Consider the following 18,688-nt stretch of genomic DNA (forward strand, 5'->3'; position numbering starts at 1 on the left):
TTTAAAAAGTGAAACTTGTATATTATATTCATACATTACATACAAACTCATATATTTCAGATGTTTATTTTGTTTAATTTTGATGATTACAAATGACAACAAATGAAAATCTCAAATTCATCATATCAGAAAATTAGAATATTACTGAAGACCAATAAAAACAAAGGATTTATAGAAATGTTGGCCAACTGAAAAGTATGAACATGAAAAGTATGAGCATGTACAGCACTCAGTATTTAGTTGGGCCTCCTTTGGCCTGTATTACTGCAGCAATGCGGCGTGGCATGGAGTCGATCAGTCTGTGGCACTGCTCAGGTGTTATGATAGCCCAGGTTGCTCTAATAGTGGCTTTTAGCTCTTCTGAATTGTTGGGTCTGGTGTATTGCATCTTCTTCTTCACAATACCCCATAGATTTTCTATGGGGTTAAGGTCAGGAGAGTTTGCTGGCCAATTAAGAACAGGGATACCATGGTCCTTCAACCAGGTACTGGTAGCTTTGGCACTGTGTGCAGGTGCCAAGTCCTGTTGGAAAATGAAATCTGCATCTCCAAAAAGTTGGTCAGCTGCAGGAAGCATGAAGTGCTCTAAAACTTCCTGGTATGTGGCTGCGTTGACCCTGGACCTCAGAAAACACAATGGACCAACACCAGCAGATGACATGGCACCCCAAACCATCACTGACTGTGGAAACTTTACACTGGACTTCAAGCAACGTGGATGAAGTGCCTCTCTTCTTTTCCTCCAGACTCTGGGACCTTGATTTCCAAAGGAAATGCAAAATTTACTTTCATCAGAGAACATGACTTTGGACCACTCACCAGCAGTCCAGTCCTGTTTCTCTTTAGCCCAGGCAAGACGCTTCTGACGCTGTCTGTGGTTCAAGAGTGGCTTGACACAAGGAATGCGACAGCAGAAACCCATGTCTTTCATACGTCTGTGTGTGGTGGTTCTTGAAGCACTCACTCCAGCTGCAGTCCACTCTTTGTGAATCTCCCCCACATTTTTGAATGGGTTTTGTTTCACAATCCTCTCCAGGGTGCGGTTATCTCTCTTGCTTGTACACTTTTTTCGACCACATCTTTTCCTTCCTTTCGCCTCTCTATTAATGTGCTTGGACACTGAGCTCTGTGAACAGCCAGCCTCTTTAGCGATGACCTTTTGTGTCTTGCCCTCCTTGTGCAAGGTGTCGATGGTCGTCTTTTGGACAACTGTCAAGTCAGCAGTCTTCCCCATGATTGTGTAGCCTATAGAACTAGACTGAAAGACCATTTAAAGGCTTTTGCAGGTGGTTTGAGTTAATTAGCTGATTAGTGTGGCACCAGGGGCCATCAATTTTGAACCTTTTCACAATATTCTAATTTTCTGATATGATGAATATGAGATTTTCATTTGTTGTCATTTGTAATCATCAAAATTAAACAAAATAAACATCTGAAATATATGAGTTTGTATGTAATGTATGAATATAATATACAAGTTTCACTTTTTAAATGGAATTACTGAAATCAATCTACTTTTTCATGATATTCTAATTTTATGACCAGCACCTGTATATTATTTCATGTCCAGCTGGAAGGTTAAACCTAAACTAATCCTTTCTTGCACCGCATGATGATGCCACCACTACTGTGGTTTACCACTGCATTTTTCACTATACAGGTGCTGGTCATAAAATTAGAATATCATGAAAAAGTAGATTGATTTCAGTAATTCCATTTAAAAAGTGAAACTTGTATATTATATTCATACATTACATACAAACTCATATATTTCAGATGTTTATTTTGTTTAATTTTGATGATTACAAATGACAACAAATGAAAATCTCAAATTCATCATATCAGAAAATTAGAATATTGTGAAAAGGTTCAAAATTGATGGCCCCTGGTGCCACACTCTAATCAGCTAATTAACTCAAACCACCTGCAAAAGCCTTTAAATGGTCTTTCAGTCTAGTTCTATAGGCTACACAATCATGGGGAAGACTGCTGACTTGACAGTTGTCCAAAAGACGACCATCGACACCTTGCACAAGGAGGGCAAGACACAAAAGGTCATCGCTAAAGAGGCTGGCTGTTCACAGAGCTCAGTGTCCAAGCACATTAATAGAGAGGCGAAGGGAAGGAAAAGATGTGGTCGAAAAAAGTGTACAAGCAAGAGAGATAACCGCACCCTGGAGAGGATTGTGAAACAAAACCCCTTCAAAAATGTGGGGGAGATTCACAAAGAGTGGACTGCAGCTGGAGTGAGTGCTTCAAGAACCACCACACACAGACGTATGAAAGACATGGGTTTCTGCTGTCGCATTCCTTGTGTCAAGCCACTCTTGAACCACAGACAGCGTCAGAAGCGTCTTGCCTGGGCTAAAGAGAAACAGGACTGGACTGCTGGTGAGTGGTCCAAAGTCATGTTCTCTGATGAAAGTAAATTTTGCATTTCCTTTGGAAATCAAGGTCCCAGAGTCTGGAGGAAAAGAAGAGAGGCACTTCATCCACGCTGCTTGAAGTCCAGTGTAAAGTTTCCACAGTCAGTGATGGTTTGGGGTGCCATGTCATCTGCTGGTGTTGGTCCATTGTGTTTTCTGAGGTCCAGGGTCAACGCAGCCACATACCAGGAAGTTTTAGAGCACTTCATGCTTCCTGCAGCTGACCAACTTTTTGGAGATGCAGATTTCATTTTCCAACAGGACTTGGCACCTGCACACAGTGCCAAAGCTACCAGTACCTGGTTGAAGGACCATGGTATCCCTGTTCTTAATTGGCCAGCAAACTCTCCTGACCTTAACCCCATAGAAAATCTATGGGGTATTGTGAAGAAGAAGATGCAATACACCAGACCCAACAATTCAGAAGAGCTAAAAGCCACTATTAGAGCAACCTGGGCTATCATAACACCTGAGCAGTGCCACAGACTGATCGACTCCATGCCACGCCGCATTGCTGCAGTAATACAGGCCAAAGGAGGCCCAACTAAATACTGAGTGCTGTACATGCTCATACTTTTCATGTTCATACTTTTCAGTTGGCCAACATTTCTATAAATCCTTTGTTTTTATTGGTCTTCAGTAATATTCTAATTTTCTGATATGATGAGTTTGAGATTTTCATTTGTTGTCATTTGTAATCATCAAAATTAAACAAAATAAACATCTGAAATATATGAGTTTGTATGTAATGTATGAATATAATATACAAGTTTCACTTTTTAAATGGAATTACTGAAATCAATCTACTTTTTCATGATATTCTAATTTTATGACCAGCACCTGTACTGTGACTTTTATTCCTGCCTCATCATGTTTTATTTTTATATTTAGTCTTTTAAAACCCTAAAATATTTAAAGGTTTTAGTTGTAACAGGACAAAATGTGAAGTTCAGGCAGGCGGATCTATTTGCCAAAAAGAAATACACAAACATTTATGTATAAAATTATACATTTAATAAAAAATATAATTTGAAAAACATTTGCACACAAAGTTCAACCCTTAAAAACATTTAAATAAGTGCTCGTATAAAAACGGTGTAAAGACAAAGATAACGTGCAGAGTTGCCTTAATGTAAACGTAGCAAAGGCGGCGGTAAATCCCTGAAGACGTTGAGGCTGCCCATGTAAACATCAGTGCTCCAAGACAGCCGTGGGTCATTTCTACACACTAAGATAATCAATAAAAACCTATCATGTCTGAATTTGTAAATGAAAGTCAATAACATGAATAAGATTTGGTTTGTTCCTTGTTTTTCACTCATTCAACATCAGATGTTTCATCTGTGAGAATACAGGTTATAAAGTTACAGCTACTATACAGTATTAATCAACAATTCCTTCCCATTTAAAGGTGGCAACTGCCTTTAAATGAGTGGAAGAAAATAAATTATTTGAAAATTATACCTTTAATGCACCGATTACAACATTTCAGTAAGGATAATGTTCAATCAATGGTTCTGTTTTCTTGTTTTGAAGGATGAAAGTGAACATCCTCCAGCTGCATTAGTCCCAATAACTGGCACGGAGTGTAGGAGCTTCATCTTTGGTCTGTTTATCTGTAGTTTTCTAACTTTGATTTACAAATTCAGACATCTTTGTTGATCATTTCCTAGACATCCACCTGACCCTAACAGAGAAGCTCAGTAGTGATAGACTCTGATCTGGTTGTTATCGTCCAGGCCCAGCTGGATCAGTCTGCTCTTGGAGGAAGCAGGTTGGTAGCGAGTGAACAGAGGTCTGGAGGGCGGAGTTAAAGGCCATGACAGTGATGGTTAATGCAGAGCGCTCACTTATCAGACAGCAGAGCAGAGAAGTCGGTGAAGAAATTAGTGTATAAACAGTTCTGTTCAGAAGACAAGTGACCATTGACAGGAATCTCATTCTGATTATGAAGTTAGTGGAAATGCTCCAAGTAGTGATGGGTGCAAAACGCTGTATCAGTGCGCGTGTCGTTTCAGGAGAGTCATGTGACCGATACAGGAGTTGTTTCTAACTGACTGACTCACTAAACTGGGTTTAAAAACTGTCAACATGATGCATCTGCTAAAAAAAAAAAAAAAAAAAAGTCATATTTTGCTGTTTATTGTAAATATTTTAACAATATTTTGGAGTATTTTACATTTTAGAGCAGCCTAAAAGGAATAGGAACATTTCAGCTGTTGTGTTTTTTTTATTTATTAATTTTTTATCACTTAACTTATCTGAATCAAAGTTAATTTCAAATTGACTCTTACTTTATGTACTGTTTTTACTGTGAGTATTGTTTTAAAAATGTGATGGGGGAGATATTTCAGTTTAGTTTTTTAATTTGATTCTATTTTGCTTCCTTATTACTGCCAGGCATCATGCAGCAATATTATTTATGGTAATCTGTCATTAACTTAAAAATACCTTTTCTAAAAAGGATTCATTCATTTATAGCTTTTTTGAAGGTGCGAAAATATTTAAAAAAGGTTTCGATAATTAAATTAAAGCAACACATTGTAATTTTTGACCCAAGTGTTAGCTTAATTTGAGATAAAAAATAACGACCGGTTTTAGCTCTGATGTAAGGTTTCCTCTAAAGCCATGAATCTTTCCTCAAATCCTCAAACTTCAGGACTTTTCTATATGGTGGTTCAAACCACTGACCTCTATTTATTCACTGGATTGGACCGAAAAAAGTGAGGCCACCGGTCGCCATATTGGTACTCCCCACTCCAACGGAGACGCACCTTAAAAATTCCTTTGTGTTTAGCATTTCACTGCAAAAACAAGCAGTTTGCGGATGTGGGAAGATGTTTCACAGCTAATTTCACAGTCAGTGGATGTACTAGCTAAGAAAATCCATACACACGTTGATGTTCCCTATAGTATATTATGTAGCGTAACATTAGTCTGGCTTTCTCGGACCGACTCAACGACATTGACTGAATTAGCTATTGTCATTGTGTCTAACGTTAGAAAATAGAAAGTAATTCACTGTGAAATATCAATGTATTAATTCTTTATTAAGTGGATGACGCTGTCGTTTTTTGTAGTGTTTGTTGCATTTATCATATTTATATATATATTGCAGGCCTTAACAGACATGCACTTGCAATTTAGTCTTGATGTGAAATCTCGATATGTAATATGTAATTACCACAACAATGTAAAAATACATGTACATTACATGTACATCATCAGTTTAGCACTTTTGGCACATCTGTATTTTTGTGTCCCATTAACACATTCATTTTGTTGTGATGGATTTTTAGAATAAGTCATATAAAATTAATTATAGACTAGGGAGTACCAATATGGCGGCCGGGGGCTTAACTCCACCCCATACAACCAACGGGCTATCAGGTATCCGGTGAATAAATAGAGATAAATGGTTCAAACAACATGTGGCCCACAGGAAAGCTGCACCTGGAACCTGCAGATCTAGCACCCCCTAGTGGCTAAAAGCTGCACAGCGTTGCTTTAATTTCTGCAGGACAAACTGATTCTCCAGCACTTCATTCAGGTGTGTAGGAAGGATACATGCTGGGGTCTTTCCTGCGAGTGTTCAGCCACTTCTTGTTGCTGTCAATCAGCCCCTGCAGCCTGTGGCCGTCCAGCTCCACGGCGTTCTGCGTCGCCTGATGGCCGCGCCGATGCTCGCTAACACACACAGAGACACACAGTTTAAGTAGAACCGGGCTGCGGGGATCAGCTGTAGGATCTAAAGGTTGTCAGTACCTGATGGGAGGGTATGATGGATAAGATGAGGTGGTTCTGGAGGAGATTGGGTCAGCAGCTGCTCCTGGAGAACAAAAGGAATCGCTCAGAACCAGTAGAGACTAATTGGGCCCAAAAGTTCTGATTTCAGTAACTCATCACCTACCAGGGAATATCTGGCTCCATCTGCTGTTCAGTGGGTCTGCTGAGGTCAGCCCACTGCTGATGGGGGTGCTGAACAGAGGGGCGGCCGCAGAGCCGCTCTGAGGCCCCCAGCTCCAGAGCCTCTCAGGCGGGCCCCACGCCTCTGACCCAAACCTCTGAGGCGTGGAGTACAGAGAGCTGCTGTCCCTCTGGGCCAAAGTGCCCAGGGCGCTCAGAACGCCGTTGAGCTGGCCGGAGATGTGCTGCAGCGACTCCGCCAGCTGCTGGACTTTGGCCGGGACGGTGGGATGACCTGATGAGGGAAGAAACAGTCGACTGAGCCGTTTCTGCTCCAACATTACAGACCTGTTATAAAACCCCACACTGAAATAAAGCGAACGGATTTAGAGCCCAGATTCCGCTGGGAGCGGAGACGATGCTAAAGTTTCCGGATTTCTGAAATGTCCATCCATCTGCTGATTCAGCACCAGAAGGCTCCATCTTTATTTGTATGTTTGTCTTTCCAAAAAAGTTTAAAAAACAATCCACTGGCTGTTTCGCCTCCCATCCAGGCAGCTTTTCCAAGTCAAAATGTCAGAATTAGCGTTGAGTTTGAGGCTTTATAGAGTGGACCAAAAACCAGGGTTCCTACAGCATAAGGCAAGTTAAATTCAAGACTTTTTAAGACGTTTTAATGCCACTTGAAATAAAAATTTAAGACCAAATTCACAAGAAACACAAGAAAAACCCGCTTGCGACAACTTAAAGGAATAGTACACCCAAAACATGATTAGCCTTCATTTTCTACTCACCCCCATGCTGAACAACACTCTGGAGTACTTTTCTAATATCTCAAATGCATCTGGAGATCTGGGAGGCTTCTTGCTGTCTGCTGACATTCAAATAATGGAGGTCTATGGTGACCGAGACAGAAAGGTCCATAAAAGTCCACAAAAAACGTGTCAATATTCCTCCATACTGCTCGTCCAATGTATTCCAAGTGTCCTGAGTGGGTAGCATCCAGAATTTACTCGAAACGAAGTCATTTAGAATGTTTTTAGAGCATAAACAGTAGTGTATAGGATTTCCTAAAAGCGCGTTTACGAGTCTACGCAAACCGCGGCAGACCAAACCAGATGAAAGTGCGCATTCAGCTCGGCAAAGAACTCATGCTCTTCCTCAACACTGAAGTCCTCAGACATTTTTCTTTCGTTGTTTCTTTCTTTGCACAGGTAAACAGCACATTTCTTCATCTACGCTTGCATTATCGGCAGAGCAGACGCTGAATGCGCACTTTCATCTGGTTTGGTCTGCCGGCTTCCGTAGCGTCCTGAACGCGCAGGTGCGCGCTTTCAGGAAATCCTATACACTACTGTTTATGCTCTAAAAACATTCTAAATGACTTCGTTTCGAGTAAATTCTGGATAATACCCACTCAGGACGCTTGGAATACATTGGACGAGCAGTATGGAGGAATATTGACACGTTTTTGTGGACTTTTATGGACCTTCTGTCTCGGGCACAATAGACCTCCATTATTTGAATGTCAGCAGACAGCAAGAAGCCTCCCAGATCTCCAGATGCATTTGAGATATCAAAGAAGTACTCCAGAGTGTTGTTCAGCATGGGGGTGAGTAGAAAATGAAGGCTAATCATGTTTAGGGTTTACTATTCCTTTAACCCAAAAGGTTTATTTGAACATAAACCACTGCACTAATGTTTCAAATTTTGAAAAACTTCCCATACCGGAAGAAAGCTAGAAACACACAAATGAAAGATATATTTGAACAATTATTTAACTGAATTCACAAACTTTGTTTTGCAGAGACAAGGTTGGAAATAACTGAGAAATACCGGCTGTTTCTCGGTAACTCGATTTTGACGCTTTGTGTTTCGTGCTTCGCATGTGCGACTCCACTGCCTTAATTCCCATCGTTCTGAGCTTGAATGACTTCTTGCACAAAATACACCGTGCCTCATATATGTCCCCTGGTACTGGTTTTAGCCACAAACAATAAATGGCACATCTCCCAAATGTCCCGGCCGCAACAACGCTTTTATTGGTTCCGCTATCGGGACGGAACCAATAATGGCGAGCCATTATTTTTATTTTTTTTTAATGAAAATAAAAATAAAAAATCGTCAATTTTAACGTTTTATTTAGATAAAAAAAAAATTTGTAATAAAAATAATCCTATTTATGACGAATTAAAAATTAAGACCCACGAAAGACTGATTTAAGACATTTTAATACCAATTAAGGCCTTAGTTTTATTTTGAAGAATTCAATGCCTTTTAAGACTTTTTAATGACCCGCGGGAACCCTGATATAACAAACCCTTGTTTTGGCTTAAAAAACATCCAAATTGAATCAGATGAACGGCTCCGCCCCTTAGGGATGGGGGTCATTTGGGTTCTTTGTTAGTCTCTAATACCCGATGCCTGGTTATGTTTCCGAAAGGGGGTCGTTAAGAGGGAATTGTTGGCCTGGCTTAAAGGCGAGGTGTTTTGGTCCCCTCTATGGGGGTGGGGGTTGCGATGATAGCGATAAACTCAATTGCTGAATTTCTGATGTTATTATTAAAGCTATTAATTAAAGAGGTGAAATTCTGTCCCCCTCCTGCTGAGCTAAAGAAAATGCCTCCTTCTTTGGACATGTGACCTATAAAGCATGTGATCACTCTGCTAGCGGCTCTTGGCCTCTTTTCATGTGGCGGGTTCGTCACCTGTTCCGGCCGACGGCTCCACGGTGCTGCTGATGTCCGATTCGGTTACATCGAACGTCACCTTCCTGTCTCCATTAAGGCGGGATGAATCCTCAGCCATGACCTGAAAGAACAAAACGTGTTTCCGCTGTTTGAAAATTGCTAAAATCTTTCATATTTAACTTTAAAAGACAGGATTGAGTGGAAGGCGTCTCCTGACCTCCTGGGCCATGGAGCTCTCCAGCTGCTGAAGCTGCTCCTCTTTCCTGCGCAGCAGGGAGGTTCCTCTCTGAACCGTCCGCTGCAGCTCCGCCACATCTCTGGCCTCCTGACAGAATCAAAAACAGCCATCAGTATTAGGGGGAACGCATCTTAAAAAAAAAAAAATCAAACTGTTGAAAGAGTTCCACCTGCTGCAGGGTTCTCCTGCCCTCCTCGGTTGCTCCTCTGAGGCCCGGGTCCTGGCTGGTGCTCTGGGCTGCCTGCAGAGCTGCCTGCCTCTCCATCACCCGGCGGCTCTCCCTTTCCAGGAACTGCTTGGTCCTCTGGATGGAGGTGCCGTGGGAGGAGACGTACTCCCGGAACCTGGAGACAATCACATTTAGCCGCTGTGGAACTGAAACAATCTCCAAGTTTGTCTCTAATCTTCTTACTCGTCGATGCTGCTGTGGCTGTCAGGTACGGGGGAGAGGGGCGAGTCGTCCAGCTCTTCCACGTGTAGCGAGGAATCGATCCTGTCGTCAGGGGATGCCGTTGCTTTCTCTGCTCTCTTTCTGTCATCTTTAGTTTTCTCCAGCTCACTGAGAAATCCAAACATAGATGTGATCTCAAAACGTGTACCTCTAAGATCTTCCTTTCATCTTTTCAAACAAGATGGAAGCAGCAGTTGTTGTAACCGTACCTGATTTTGTAGGTGAGGGTATCGCATCTATCCTGCAGCAGCTCCACCTTGCTCTCCAGCCGGCCCTTGTCCTCCCTGGCTCTGTCTCTCTCTTCTTTCATCCTCTGTCTCTGACTCTTGGCCTCATCCCTCTCCTCCCTGGCTCTGTGGGAGACTTCCCGGGCTTGTGTCACCTCCTCCCTCAGCCTCTGCAGCTCCTCCTTCAACTGATCTCTCTCCCGGACGATAACAGGCAAAGTCTGGGAAAAAAGTACGTTAAAAAAAACGTTTGTTGGTGGAAAGGACTAAGTAAAGGGAATCTTTTGCAGGGGTGAGCAATTCCACTTCCTGGGGGCCGGTATCCTGCAGCTTTTAGATCCTTCCTTGGTCCAACACACCTAAATATGCGGTCCGTTCTTCCAGAGTCATCGCAATCATCTAATTACTGGATTCAGGTGTGTTGAACCAAAAGCACTCGGCTCTCAGGAAATGGAATATCCCACCCTTGGGTTAGAGAAAGGCTCACACCTTTATCTGCCTGTCTAATCCTTCCTCCTCTTCTCCGAGCTTCTTCCTCCTCCTATGGAGATCTGCAGCCTGACAGGGAGAGGAAGGTCGGCACATGGAATAATAATTAGTTATAAAAATCCAGCTAATCTCTGAAGGCCTCAGAGGTTCACCAAACACCAAGGGAAACAGCAGCCGGTTTAGGGAGAAAGCTCTGTTGAAAGGTATCTTTCAATCAGTATTAGACTATTGTTAGGTTTATTCTTTTATACATCATGTGCATTGTTACTGTTAGCCAGATTAGAGAGAATAGAAGGCCTTCCTTCACATTGTGGATGTCACTGTGTGTAAGGAGGTCATCTAAATAGGACAGCTTTCTTGTCTTTTAAAGATACACAGGATATGGGCACATATGCGGAGATTCATGTCTCAGCTGGTAGATTCTAATTCGAATGGGAAGAACGGGTAGCCTGGTGAGACCATCCTGATCTCGCGAGCTTTCAAGATTTCACTCGCTAATCAGTCTGGAGACTCTCCATTAAAGAAAATTTGGAGCCGTTCACCAAACGAACGTCCAATCAGCGTTGGCTTTGAGGCGGTTTGAGGTGTGACGCAACGAGAAGCGCGACAGTTCAGTCTAAAGAACATGGCGGCTTCAGCTGATGAAACTAGCGTTAGCGTGGCTATCGAGCAAGTTTTATCGGAATTATAGAGTATTTCTTCACTGAAAGAAGAGCAAAACACTGCTCTGGAGGCTTTTCTCAGAGGAAAAGATGTTTTTGCTCTTCTCCCGACTGGTTTCGGCAAGAGTTTGATCTGTCAATTGGCTCCTCTTCGTCATCGCTCCGTTAGTACGTCATATGCTTCGTTGATCTGATTGGTTTATTTGGCCCGTCTATCACCAACAATCAGCTAACCAGTATTTTTGCCCCTTCCCAAAATTACTTCTACGGAAGGTTTCCAGATGGATATGCGGAGCAAATCCATCTGGCGGAGTCAGGTTAGAGAACGGTTGCTACAGCGACAAACAGATGTGAAATATGATGGCAGCTATGGAGGATCAGCAGAGTCACTGAGAAAATAAATTCAACCATTTTAGACTCAGTATTTAAATCATGCAGTTAGAAATCTGATTTAAAACCTTTTCTAATTGCACATTTTAAATTGATTAAATAAAAAGGAATAGTTAATTGGATTTATTAATCCATATTATTCAATACTGCAGTCTGAAAAAGTATTTTCCAGTCCTATTTCTAGTCCATGAAAAACAAGTTGAACCAATCAGAGTTGCTCCTTGGATAAATCCAGCTCTCTGATTGGGTTTGTGGTTGAAACATTTAGTTTCTCTTATTTCATATATTAATTTATTCTATTTACTCATTATAAAGGTTTTCACCCAGTCTGTTTCACCTGCAAGGCCACACAATTCCCCTGTGTGAGGGTGTTTTTAGACAAGACAAACCTTCCCGTAACAGGCCAGATTCTCTCTCAAGGTTTATTCACAACATGTTAGTGTTTAACCAAATTGTCTGTAATTAGTTTTGAATCTAACAACTCTCCATTATTCTAAGTAATGGGGAACGAACGCTGCCCAGACAGAACAGGGCTGATTACCAAGCAATAAGGGCCGTCTGATGAATTGTTCTCTCTTTGCAAAGATTTCAAAATAAAGTCCTGACTCAGTGAAATCCATCCATCTCTGTTTATTTAAGTGGAGCAAATAGTTGAATACTTTTTTTTTCCCACTAAAGGTCTCAAGCTGAAAGGAAAAGATCATAAAGAGAAAGCTCAGCGATCAGAGGAAATGGGAATTATAAATGGAGAGGGTAATGTAAATTGAAAAAGAAACTGAAAGAGATTTGAAAGGTGATAAAAAAAATATTAAAAGAAATGTTTATCTATAATCAGATTTATGAATTTTTAGTTTTTAATTGTAATTTAGAGACATGATAAAATATATTTTCAAATTGCAGTATTTAATAATGGACTATAAATACTATTTATCTAGCCAATTTATTTTGCTGCGCTGCTCATCAGGGTCAGATTTGGGAGGAAATCTATACGGTAATTTCTCAGAGTTAAGAAACAAAGCTACAACACTACAACGGTTTGGAGTGGCCTAGTCAAAGCTCAGGCCTTAATATTAACTTTAAATTTGTAGTCTTTGTTTTTGAAAGCAATGCGTTATATTAGATTTTCCTCCTATTTGCTGGTTTATCACTTCCAATCCCAGAAAACACAGATATTCCAGGTCAGCCCAGATTCTTCTGCAAAGCCCTTGATTGTGTTGGAAGATAAACCTTAGTTTGCAGCAACGCATCCTGGCTCCTCAGCTCTTTCTCTCTCAGCTCCAACCTGTCTGCCAGATCCTGCAGCTCCGACTCCTGCGGGAAAGAAGATCATCTGTTAGTAGCAGAAGCCTTTAAACATGCTGCAGGTAGACGGAACCTGTCTTTTCTTGCATTTCCTGCCCACCTTGCGGGAATGAGCGAGCTGAGCCTTTTGTATCTGTCCGTCCAGCTGCAGGCGGAGTTTCTCCAGCTGGAGGTCATGTGACGCCTGGAGGCGCTCTCTGTCCTCCTGTAGCGTCGACAGCAACCGCTCCCTCTGAGCTGCCTCCTGGAAACACGGACATGTAGACAGCACCAAAATAAAAACCTTAAAGCAGGGAGGACTGGATTTCCCTCCAGGATGCGGTTAAACTGTAACATGCTGGATTTCCACCTCTTCCAGATATTTCTCTCTGATGTTGTTCATCTCCCTCCGGTGGTCGTCCTTCAGCTGCTCCAGCTTCCTGTCGTGTTCCCGCTGCACCTGGTCCCGGACCTCCTGCAGCACATCGGTGAGCTGGGCCGGCAGCAGACGGGTTCAGTTTGCAGCGTACGTGATCAGGGCGTGTGTTTGTGTGTGATCCTGTACCTCTCTGTGGTATTCTGCCAGCTGGTGTTCAGGTCGTGGACTCACTATCAGCTCCCTCCTCCTCTCTGTCATGCTGACCTTTATGCAGATAAAAGCTTGTAAACACAGATGTTTGTTTTTTTTCCCATATTTTGGCAGAAGATCCATCAAAACAGATCGAATTTAAACTTTTGGATGAAGTTTAAAGGGATCGTTGGCTAGGGATGGGAATCGAAAACCGGTTCCTGTTAAGAACCGGTTCCGTATTTTCCGATTCCATGGCATCGTTTGGCAGCTCACTGAACGATTCTTTTTTCGATTCCCGCAGCACCAGAGCCTAGAGCGCCGGCTCTGGGGAGCACGACTTACGTCACGTTTTTTACGTAAGTTACGTACGTTACGCAAGTTACGCAAATTACGCAAGTTGGAAGAACTATTCGAGGAGGAAGACAACGAGCTGCGGTCACTTTGTGAATCAAAGCCCCGTCTTTCCTTAGCCCAGAGGGTAGATCAGGAAATCCAGCTCTATAAAAGCTTGCCCTCCATCCCCTGCAGGGATAGCGCCACACTGTGGTGGTGGAACAAGCAAGATACGCTGCCCTTGCTATCTGACTGGCTGAAAACTACCTCTGTGTGCAGGCTTCCTCCACCCCATCTGAGAGGGTGTTCTCCACGGCTGGAGACACCATAAGCCCTGAAAGATCCCGTATCCTTCCAGAAAAAGCAGATATGCTCATCTTTCTGCAAAAGAACTGTTAATTTTCCCTACTACTGTTTTATAATTAGTATTTTTTGTTATTTAAAATAGGTTATTATCCCATCATTTGTTATTAGACATTGTTGGTTATTAAGTTTGTTCTTGTATATTTATTTTTCATTTAAACACAGATGTTACTCCAGTTTCACATTTCCTGTGGACATCTTGATCTTGTTGAGTTTGTAAGATTGTGCAATAGTTAAGTAAACAAAGTTGATTCTGATAATCAAACTGTTTGTTCTCCTTTTTCCCCCAAATTGGAATCGATAAAGAATCGAATCCTTTCATAGAATCGAAAAGGGAATCGGAATCGTGAAAATCTTTTCAATTCCCAACCCTATCGTTGGCAGTGGGGGCCGGCCAACCCAATGACCCTGATTTCTTTTTTATGATATAAATTTAAATTAAAATTGAATATATTTCGAAATGTATTGATATATATATATATATATTTTTGAGACGTACTATAAAAATAAAAAAAGATAAACATTTAAACATTGTTTCAATAAGGAAACATTTCTTAAATTCAGTGTATTTACTCTTAATTTAAGTAGGTAAAGGAGGTAGTTTGCCAATAGAATGAGTATTTTTACTCTTAAAATAAGATAGCTAGATAACATGCACTTGAAATAAGACAATGCAATTGTGTTTTCTAATTTTAAGTGTAAATTGTCTTATTCCATTGGCAAACTGTCTCTTTTACCACCTGAATCCAAGGACAAATCCACTTATTTTAAGAAAAAAAATGACTTATCTAGATTTCCATTTTTTCCAGTGGGATGAGTAAAGGTGGTTTGTTTTTCACGGATTGGTGACATATTTCCACCCTAGGGCGCAAAAATCTTTGCCCATTGACTCTCGTTAAAAGTTTTAAGACTGATTTATACTTCAAAACGAGGTCGTCTGTGTAGGTGTCGCAGTGAACGCAAAGACGTCTCTGCCCCCTCCGCACACACTCTGCTGCACCTCTCCCAAATTGTAGGTGACCACAGACAGGACGCCTCTGATTGGTCAAATCTACATCCGTTTGCCGGCTTGTTTTGTTTGTATGACCGAAAGGCTTGTCTAACTGCATGCAGCGAGGCTAAGGCTTTATTCTGCTATCTTGACTGACTGCCTCCTGTTTCAAATGCCAGTATCTGAGCCAGCATGGATAAAGACAGGCAGGACTGATTTTTAGAAAAGGCAAAGAAGAATGAACAATCTGGGATTCACATGAAATCCGACAGTGGCGTTGGATGTAGGAATTTGCCCAGAAATGGAAGGGTTGACGGTTCAAGCCCCGACTCTGACTTTCAGTGTCGTTGTGTCCTTGGGCAAGACACTTCACCTGCATTGTCTACTGATGGTGGTCAGAGGGCCCGGTGGCGCCAGTGTACGGCAGCCCCGCTTCTGTCAGTGAGCCCCAGGGCAGCTGTGGCTACAATGTAGCTAGCCACCATCAGTGTGTGAGTGAATGGGTGAATGACTGAATGTAGTATAAAGCGCTTTGGTCAAATCTCCTGACTTGAATAAATGCGCTATATAAGTACATGCCATTTACCATTTGAAAAATAATATAGTGTACTTTTTCTAGATGTTTGTTAATTTGCAGAGTTCCTCTTAAATAAATTGATTCTCAGAAAATAAATAGTTCTTATATATTAAAAAAATATGAAGCTGACTAATGGCTTATCCATTATTAAACTGGTACATAATTTTTTTTAGGTTTGTGACACAATATTCGACCGTGCAAAACACTTATGTATCTTCACAAAGCGTCAGAAGGGCAAAATGTATGTACAAAAAGTAAATCTGTACATGAAAATATGTTTTGTTTTAATAAAGTGTTTTTATAATGTTTTTTGTTCCTGGGATTCATCTAAATATACTGGTGTGATAACTTAGTATACGTTGGATCGGTTTTTGGTGTACGTCTATTTTGAACTTATTGCCCCCCTGGAGAAAACTCCACCAGCCGCCACTGATAGTTGGACATTTAACATTTAGCCTCGGCTAAGATCTGTGGATTTATCATGGCGCACGGTCACCTCCTGTTTAAGAGTGTTCAGTTTCTCCTCCCTCTCCCTCTCCAGCCTCTTCTTGGTGGCCTCCAGCTCCTCCTCGGACTCCGCCTGCAGACGATGGATGTCCTGCTTCTTCTGCGCCTCCAGTCTGCCCCGTGCAGCTGCTCGCTCCTCCTCCAGCGTGATGCGAAGCTCCTTTAATATCGCCTCGCTCTCATCCCTGTATGAAACAGACATCAGTCTCAATGGGGAAGGGAAGACACTTAAAAACTCTTAACAGGACATTTTTTTTATTTGTAGGCTTTTTTAAGCAGGTAGGATTTATGCAGTATTAGATTTTTTGGACTGATTAACATTTTTATGTTCCGTCTGACCTGAGTTTCTGCTGCTGCTGCTCTATTTCCTCCCTGACAGACCCTTTCAGCTCCTCCAGAGCTTTCTCAGCCTCCTCCTTCAGCCGGGTCTCCTCCTCTCCTCTCTTGGCCACCAGATTCTCCCGTAGCTCCCTGGAGTGGAGACATATCTGATTCCTAAGAGCTCTCATACATTTTGCGGTGATCCAGTCTAAAATAAACTCAGCCCACACCTACCTCAGTTTTCTTTCACTTTCCTCTCTCAGCTTCCTTTCCTCCTCCTCCTCTTCCCTCCTCAGTTCCTCTTGAAGGAGACGCATCTTCTCCTTTTCTTTCAACAAACGCTCCCTCTCTTCCTCCAGCGCTTCTTCAACCTCTCTTTTCAGTCGCTCGTTTTCCTCTCCCGCCTGCTCCTCCCTCTGTCTCTTACTCCTCTCCTCTCTCTCTGCAATCATCTTCTCTTTCTCCTTTTCTTTCGCCATCCGAGTTTTCCAGCCTTCGTTCTCTTCCGGTGCGCTTCCTTGTTTGTTTGAGGTGGGTTCTGTGCTTCCAACCCGGGCCTCTAACGTTGGATGAGGCCGACCTCTGGAGGTTTCAGGTCTCTGCAGCTCCAGAGACACGCCGATGCTTTGTGCTTGGGGCCGTTTGGGGGATCTTTGCTCCGGGTCCGAGGAGCTGGATAACGACGGGCTGGACAGGTGGAGGACAAGTCGATCAGCTTTATGAGCAGTCGGCTCCTCTTTGTCCTCGGATGGCGGCAGGCTAAAGAGACTGTAGGAGAGGACAGAGTTAAATGGCTTAGAAAATCCGCCAAATATGTAAAAAAAACTCAAATTTTGTTGACATTACACTAAAAGAAAACTATTTTTTTTTCTTTGAATCCTGAAATAAAAAAAGGGTTCGTAAAGGAACAAACTCTTTGTGACCATGAGCAGTTAAAGGTGAATATTTCAGTGAAGCAGCACCCGGGAGAAAATAATGAGGCAAACGTCCAGGTTTAAATAGTTTCTGCCCAGTTAGTATTAAGGTGATCAAAGGCTTTAAAATTTTTTTATTGATTTCCAAACCAACAAGCTGCTGAAATGCAGCAAACCAACCAATACTGACACGGGTTCAAATAAAAATCATAGTACTGTCATTTTAAAATAGGTGTTAATGATCAGCTGACTGCAGTTGATGTTTGACCATAAGGTGGCGCAGTTATTCAATGAAAAGTAGAGCTGTGTGATTTACTGCCAAACATAATTCGGTTAATCAAAACCTAAAGAGCTAATTGACAGAAACATGATCACAGTATGAAAGTATCCCTTGCTGATCGTCAAACTATTCACATGGATTAACCTTATTATAATCCAATATAATCTATATTTTCACTTATTTATTAGATCAGTTTTTGCAGTGCAATCCTTCTGGAAAATTGGTATTCTCCAAAGAGGAAACAACTTCTGTCCGACTGGGAATGTCCAGCTCCTTTTTTTTAATTAATGCCTCAAAACCTGCTGAACCGCTGCTGTTTAGCAGGGTTCCTACAGCATAAGGCGAGTTAAATTCAAGACTTTTTAGGACTTTTTAATGCCACTTGAAATAAAAATCTAAGACCAAATTCACAAGAAACACAAGAAAAAACCTGCCTGCGACAACTTAACCCAAAGGTTTATTTTAACATAAACCACTGCACTAATGTTTCAGATTTTGAAAAGCTTCCCATACAGGAAGAAAGCTAAAAACACACAAATGACAGATATATTTTAACAATTATTTAACTGAATTCACAAACTTTGTTTTAGCAGGGAACAAAACAAATCAGTTTTAAAGCCACAACATAACCAGTGCTTAGTCTTTTTTGCAGCTATTTTTCTTTGTATGGTTTTCTTAGTATGTTTGATTTGGTGATAAGTGGAGGCGTTGCAGAGACAAGGGTGGAACTAAACTGAGAAATACCGGCTGGTTCTCAGTAACTCAATTTTGACGCTTTGTGTTTCGTGCTTCGCATGTGCGACTCCACTGCCTTAATTCCCATCGTTCTGAGCTTGAATCGCTTCTTGCACAAAATCCACTGAGCCTCATGTATGTTCCCTGGTTTTAGCCATGGAGAAAACTCTTGGCTGGAGCCAATTTTCATCACATGTACACTTGCTCATATTTTCCAGACAAAAACTTAATGGCGCATCTCCCAAGTGTGCCGGCCGCAACAACGCTTTTATTGGTTCCGCTATCGGGACGGAACTACGGAAGAGGATTAGGGCCACTGAAAAAATTTTTTTTTTA

At 41.8% G+C, this 18,688-nt stretch overlaps 1 protein-coding gene across 3 annotated transcripts in view; it reads right to left on the reverse strand.

The window, feature by feature from the left end:
- Positions 1-3,423: 3,423 nt before the first annotated feature.
- LOC119775408 (centrosomal protein of 164 kDa-like) overlaps positions 3,424-18,688 on the reverse strand; it is a 31,258-nt gene continuing 15,993 nt past the window's right edge. For all 3 annotated transcript variants that reach the window (XM_038273380.1, XM_038273379.1, XM_038273381.1), the window contains 17 exons: positions 16,658-17,191; positions 16,442-16,573; positions 16,092-16,287; positions 13,326-13,403; positions 13,131-13,253; positions 12,882-13,025; positions 12,707-12,790; positions 10,428-10,496; positions 9,921-10,159; positions 9,673-9,819; positions 9,430-9,604; positions 9,240-9,347; positions 9,041-9,143; positions 6,337-6,627; positions 6,192-6,255; positions 5,994-6,113; positions 3,424-4,223 (listed from right to left, as the gene is read on the reverse strand). In XM_038273380.1, the coding sequence (XP_038129308.1) occupies positions 4,127-4,223; positions 5,994-6,113; positions 6,192-6,255; positions 6,337-6,627; positions 9,041-9,143; positions 9,240-9,347; positions 9,430-9,604; positions 9,673-9,819; positions 9,921-10,159; positions 10,428-10,496; positions 12,707-12,790; positions 12,882-13,025; positions 13,131-13,253; positions 13,326-13,403; positions 16,092-16,287; positions 16,442-16,573; positions 16,658-17,191 (2,704 nt within the window). In that variant the 3' untranslated portion in view covers positions 3,424-4,126. The remainder of the gene's footprint in view (positions 4,224-5,993; positions 6,114-6,191; positions 6,256-6,336; positions 6,628-9,040; positions 9,144-9,239; positions 9,348-9,429; positions 9,605-9,672; positions 9,820-9,920; positions 10,160-10,427; positions 10,497-12,706; positions 12,791-12,881; positions 13,026-13,130; positions 13,254-13,325; positions 13,404-16,091; positions 16,288-16,441; positions 16,574-16,657; positions 17,192-18,688) is intronic.

This window comes from Cyprinodon tularosa, unplaced genomic scaffold, assembly GCF_016077235.1.
Source record: "Cyprinodon tularosa strain WSP-4 unplaced genomic scaffold, ASM1607723v1 ctg87, whole genome shotgun sequence".
Classification (NCBI taxonomy): domain Eukaryota; kingdom Metazoa; phylum Chordata; class Actinopteri; order Cyprinodontiformes; family Cyprinodontidae; genus Cyprinodon; species Cyprinodon tularosa.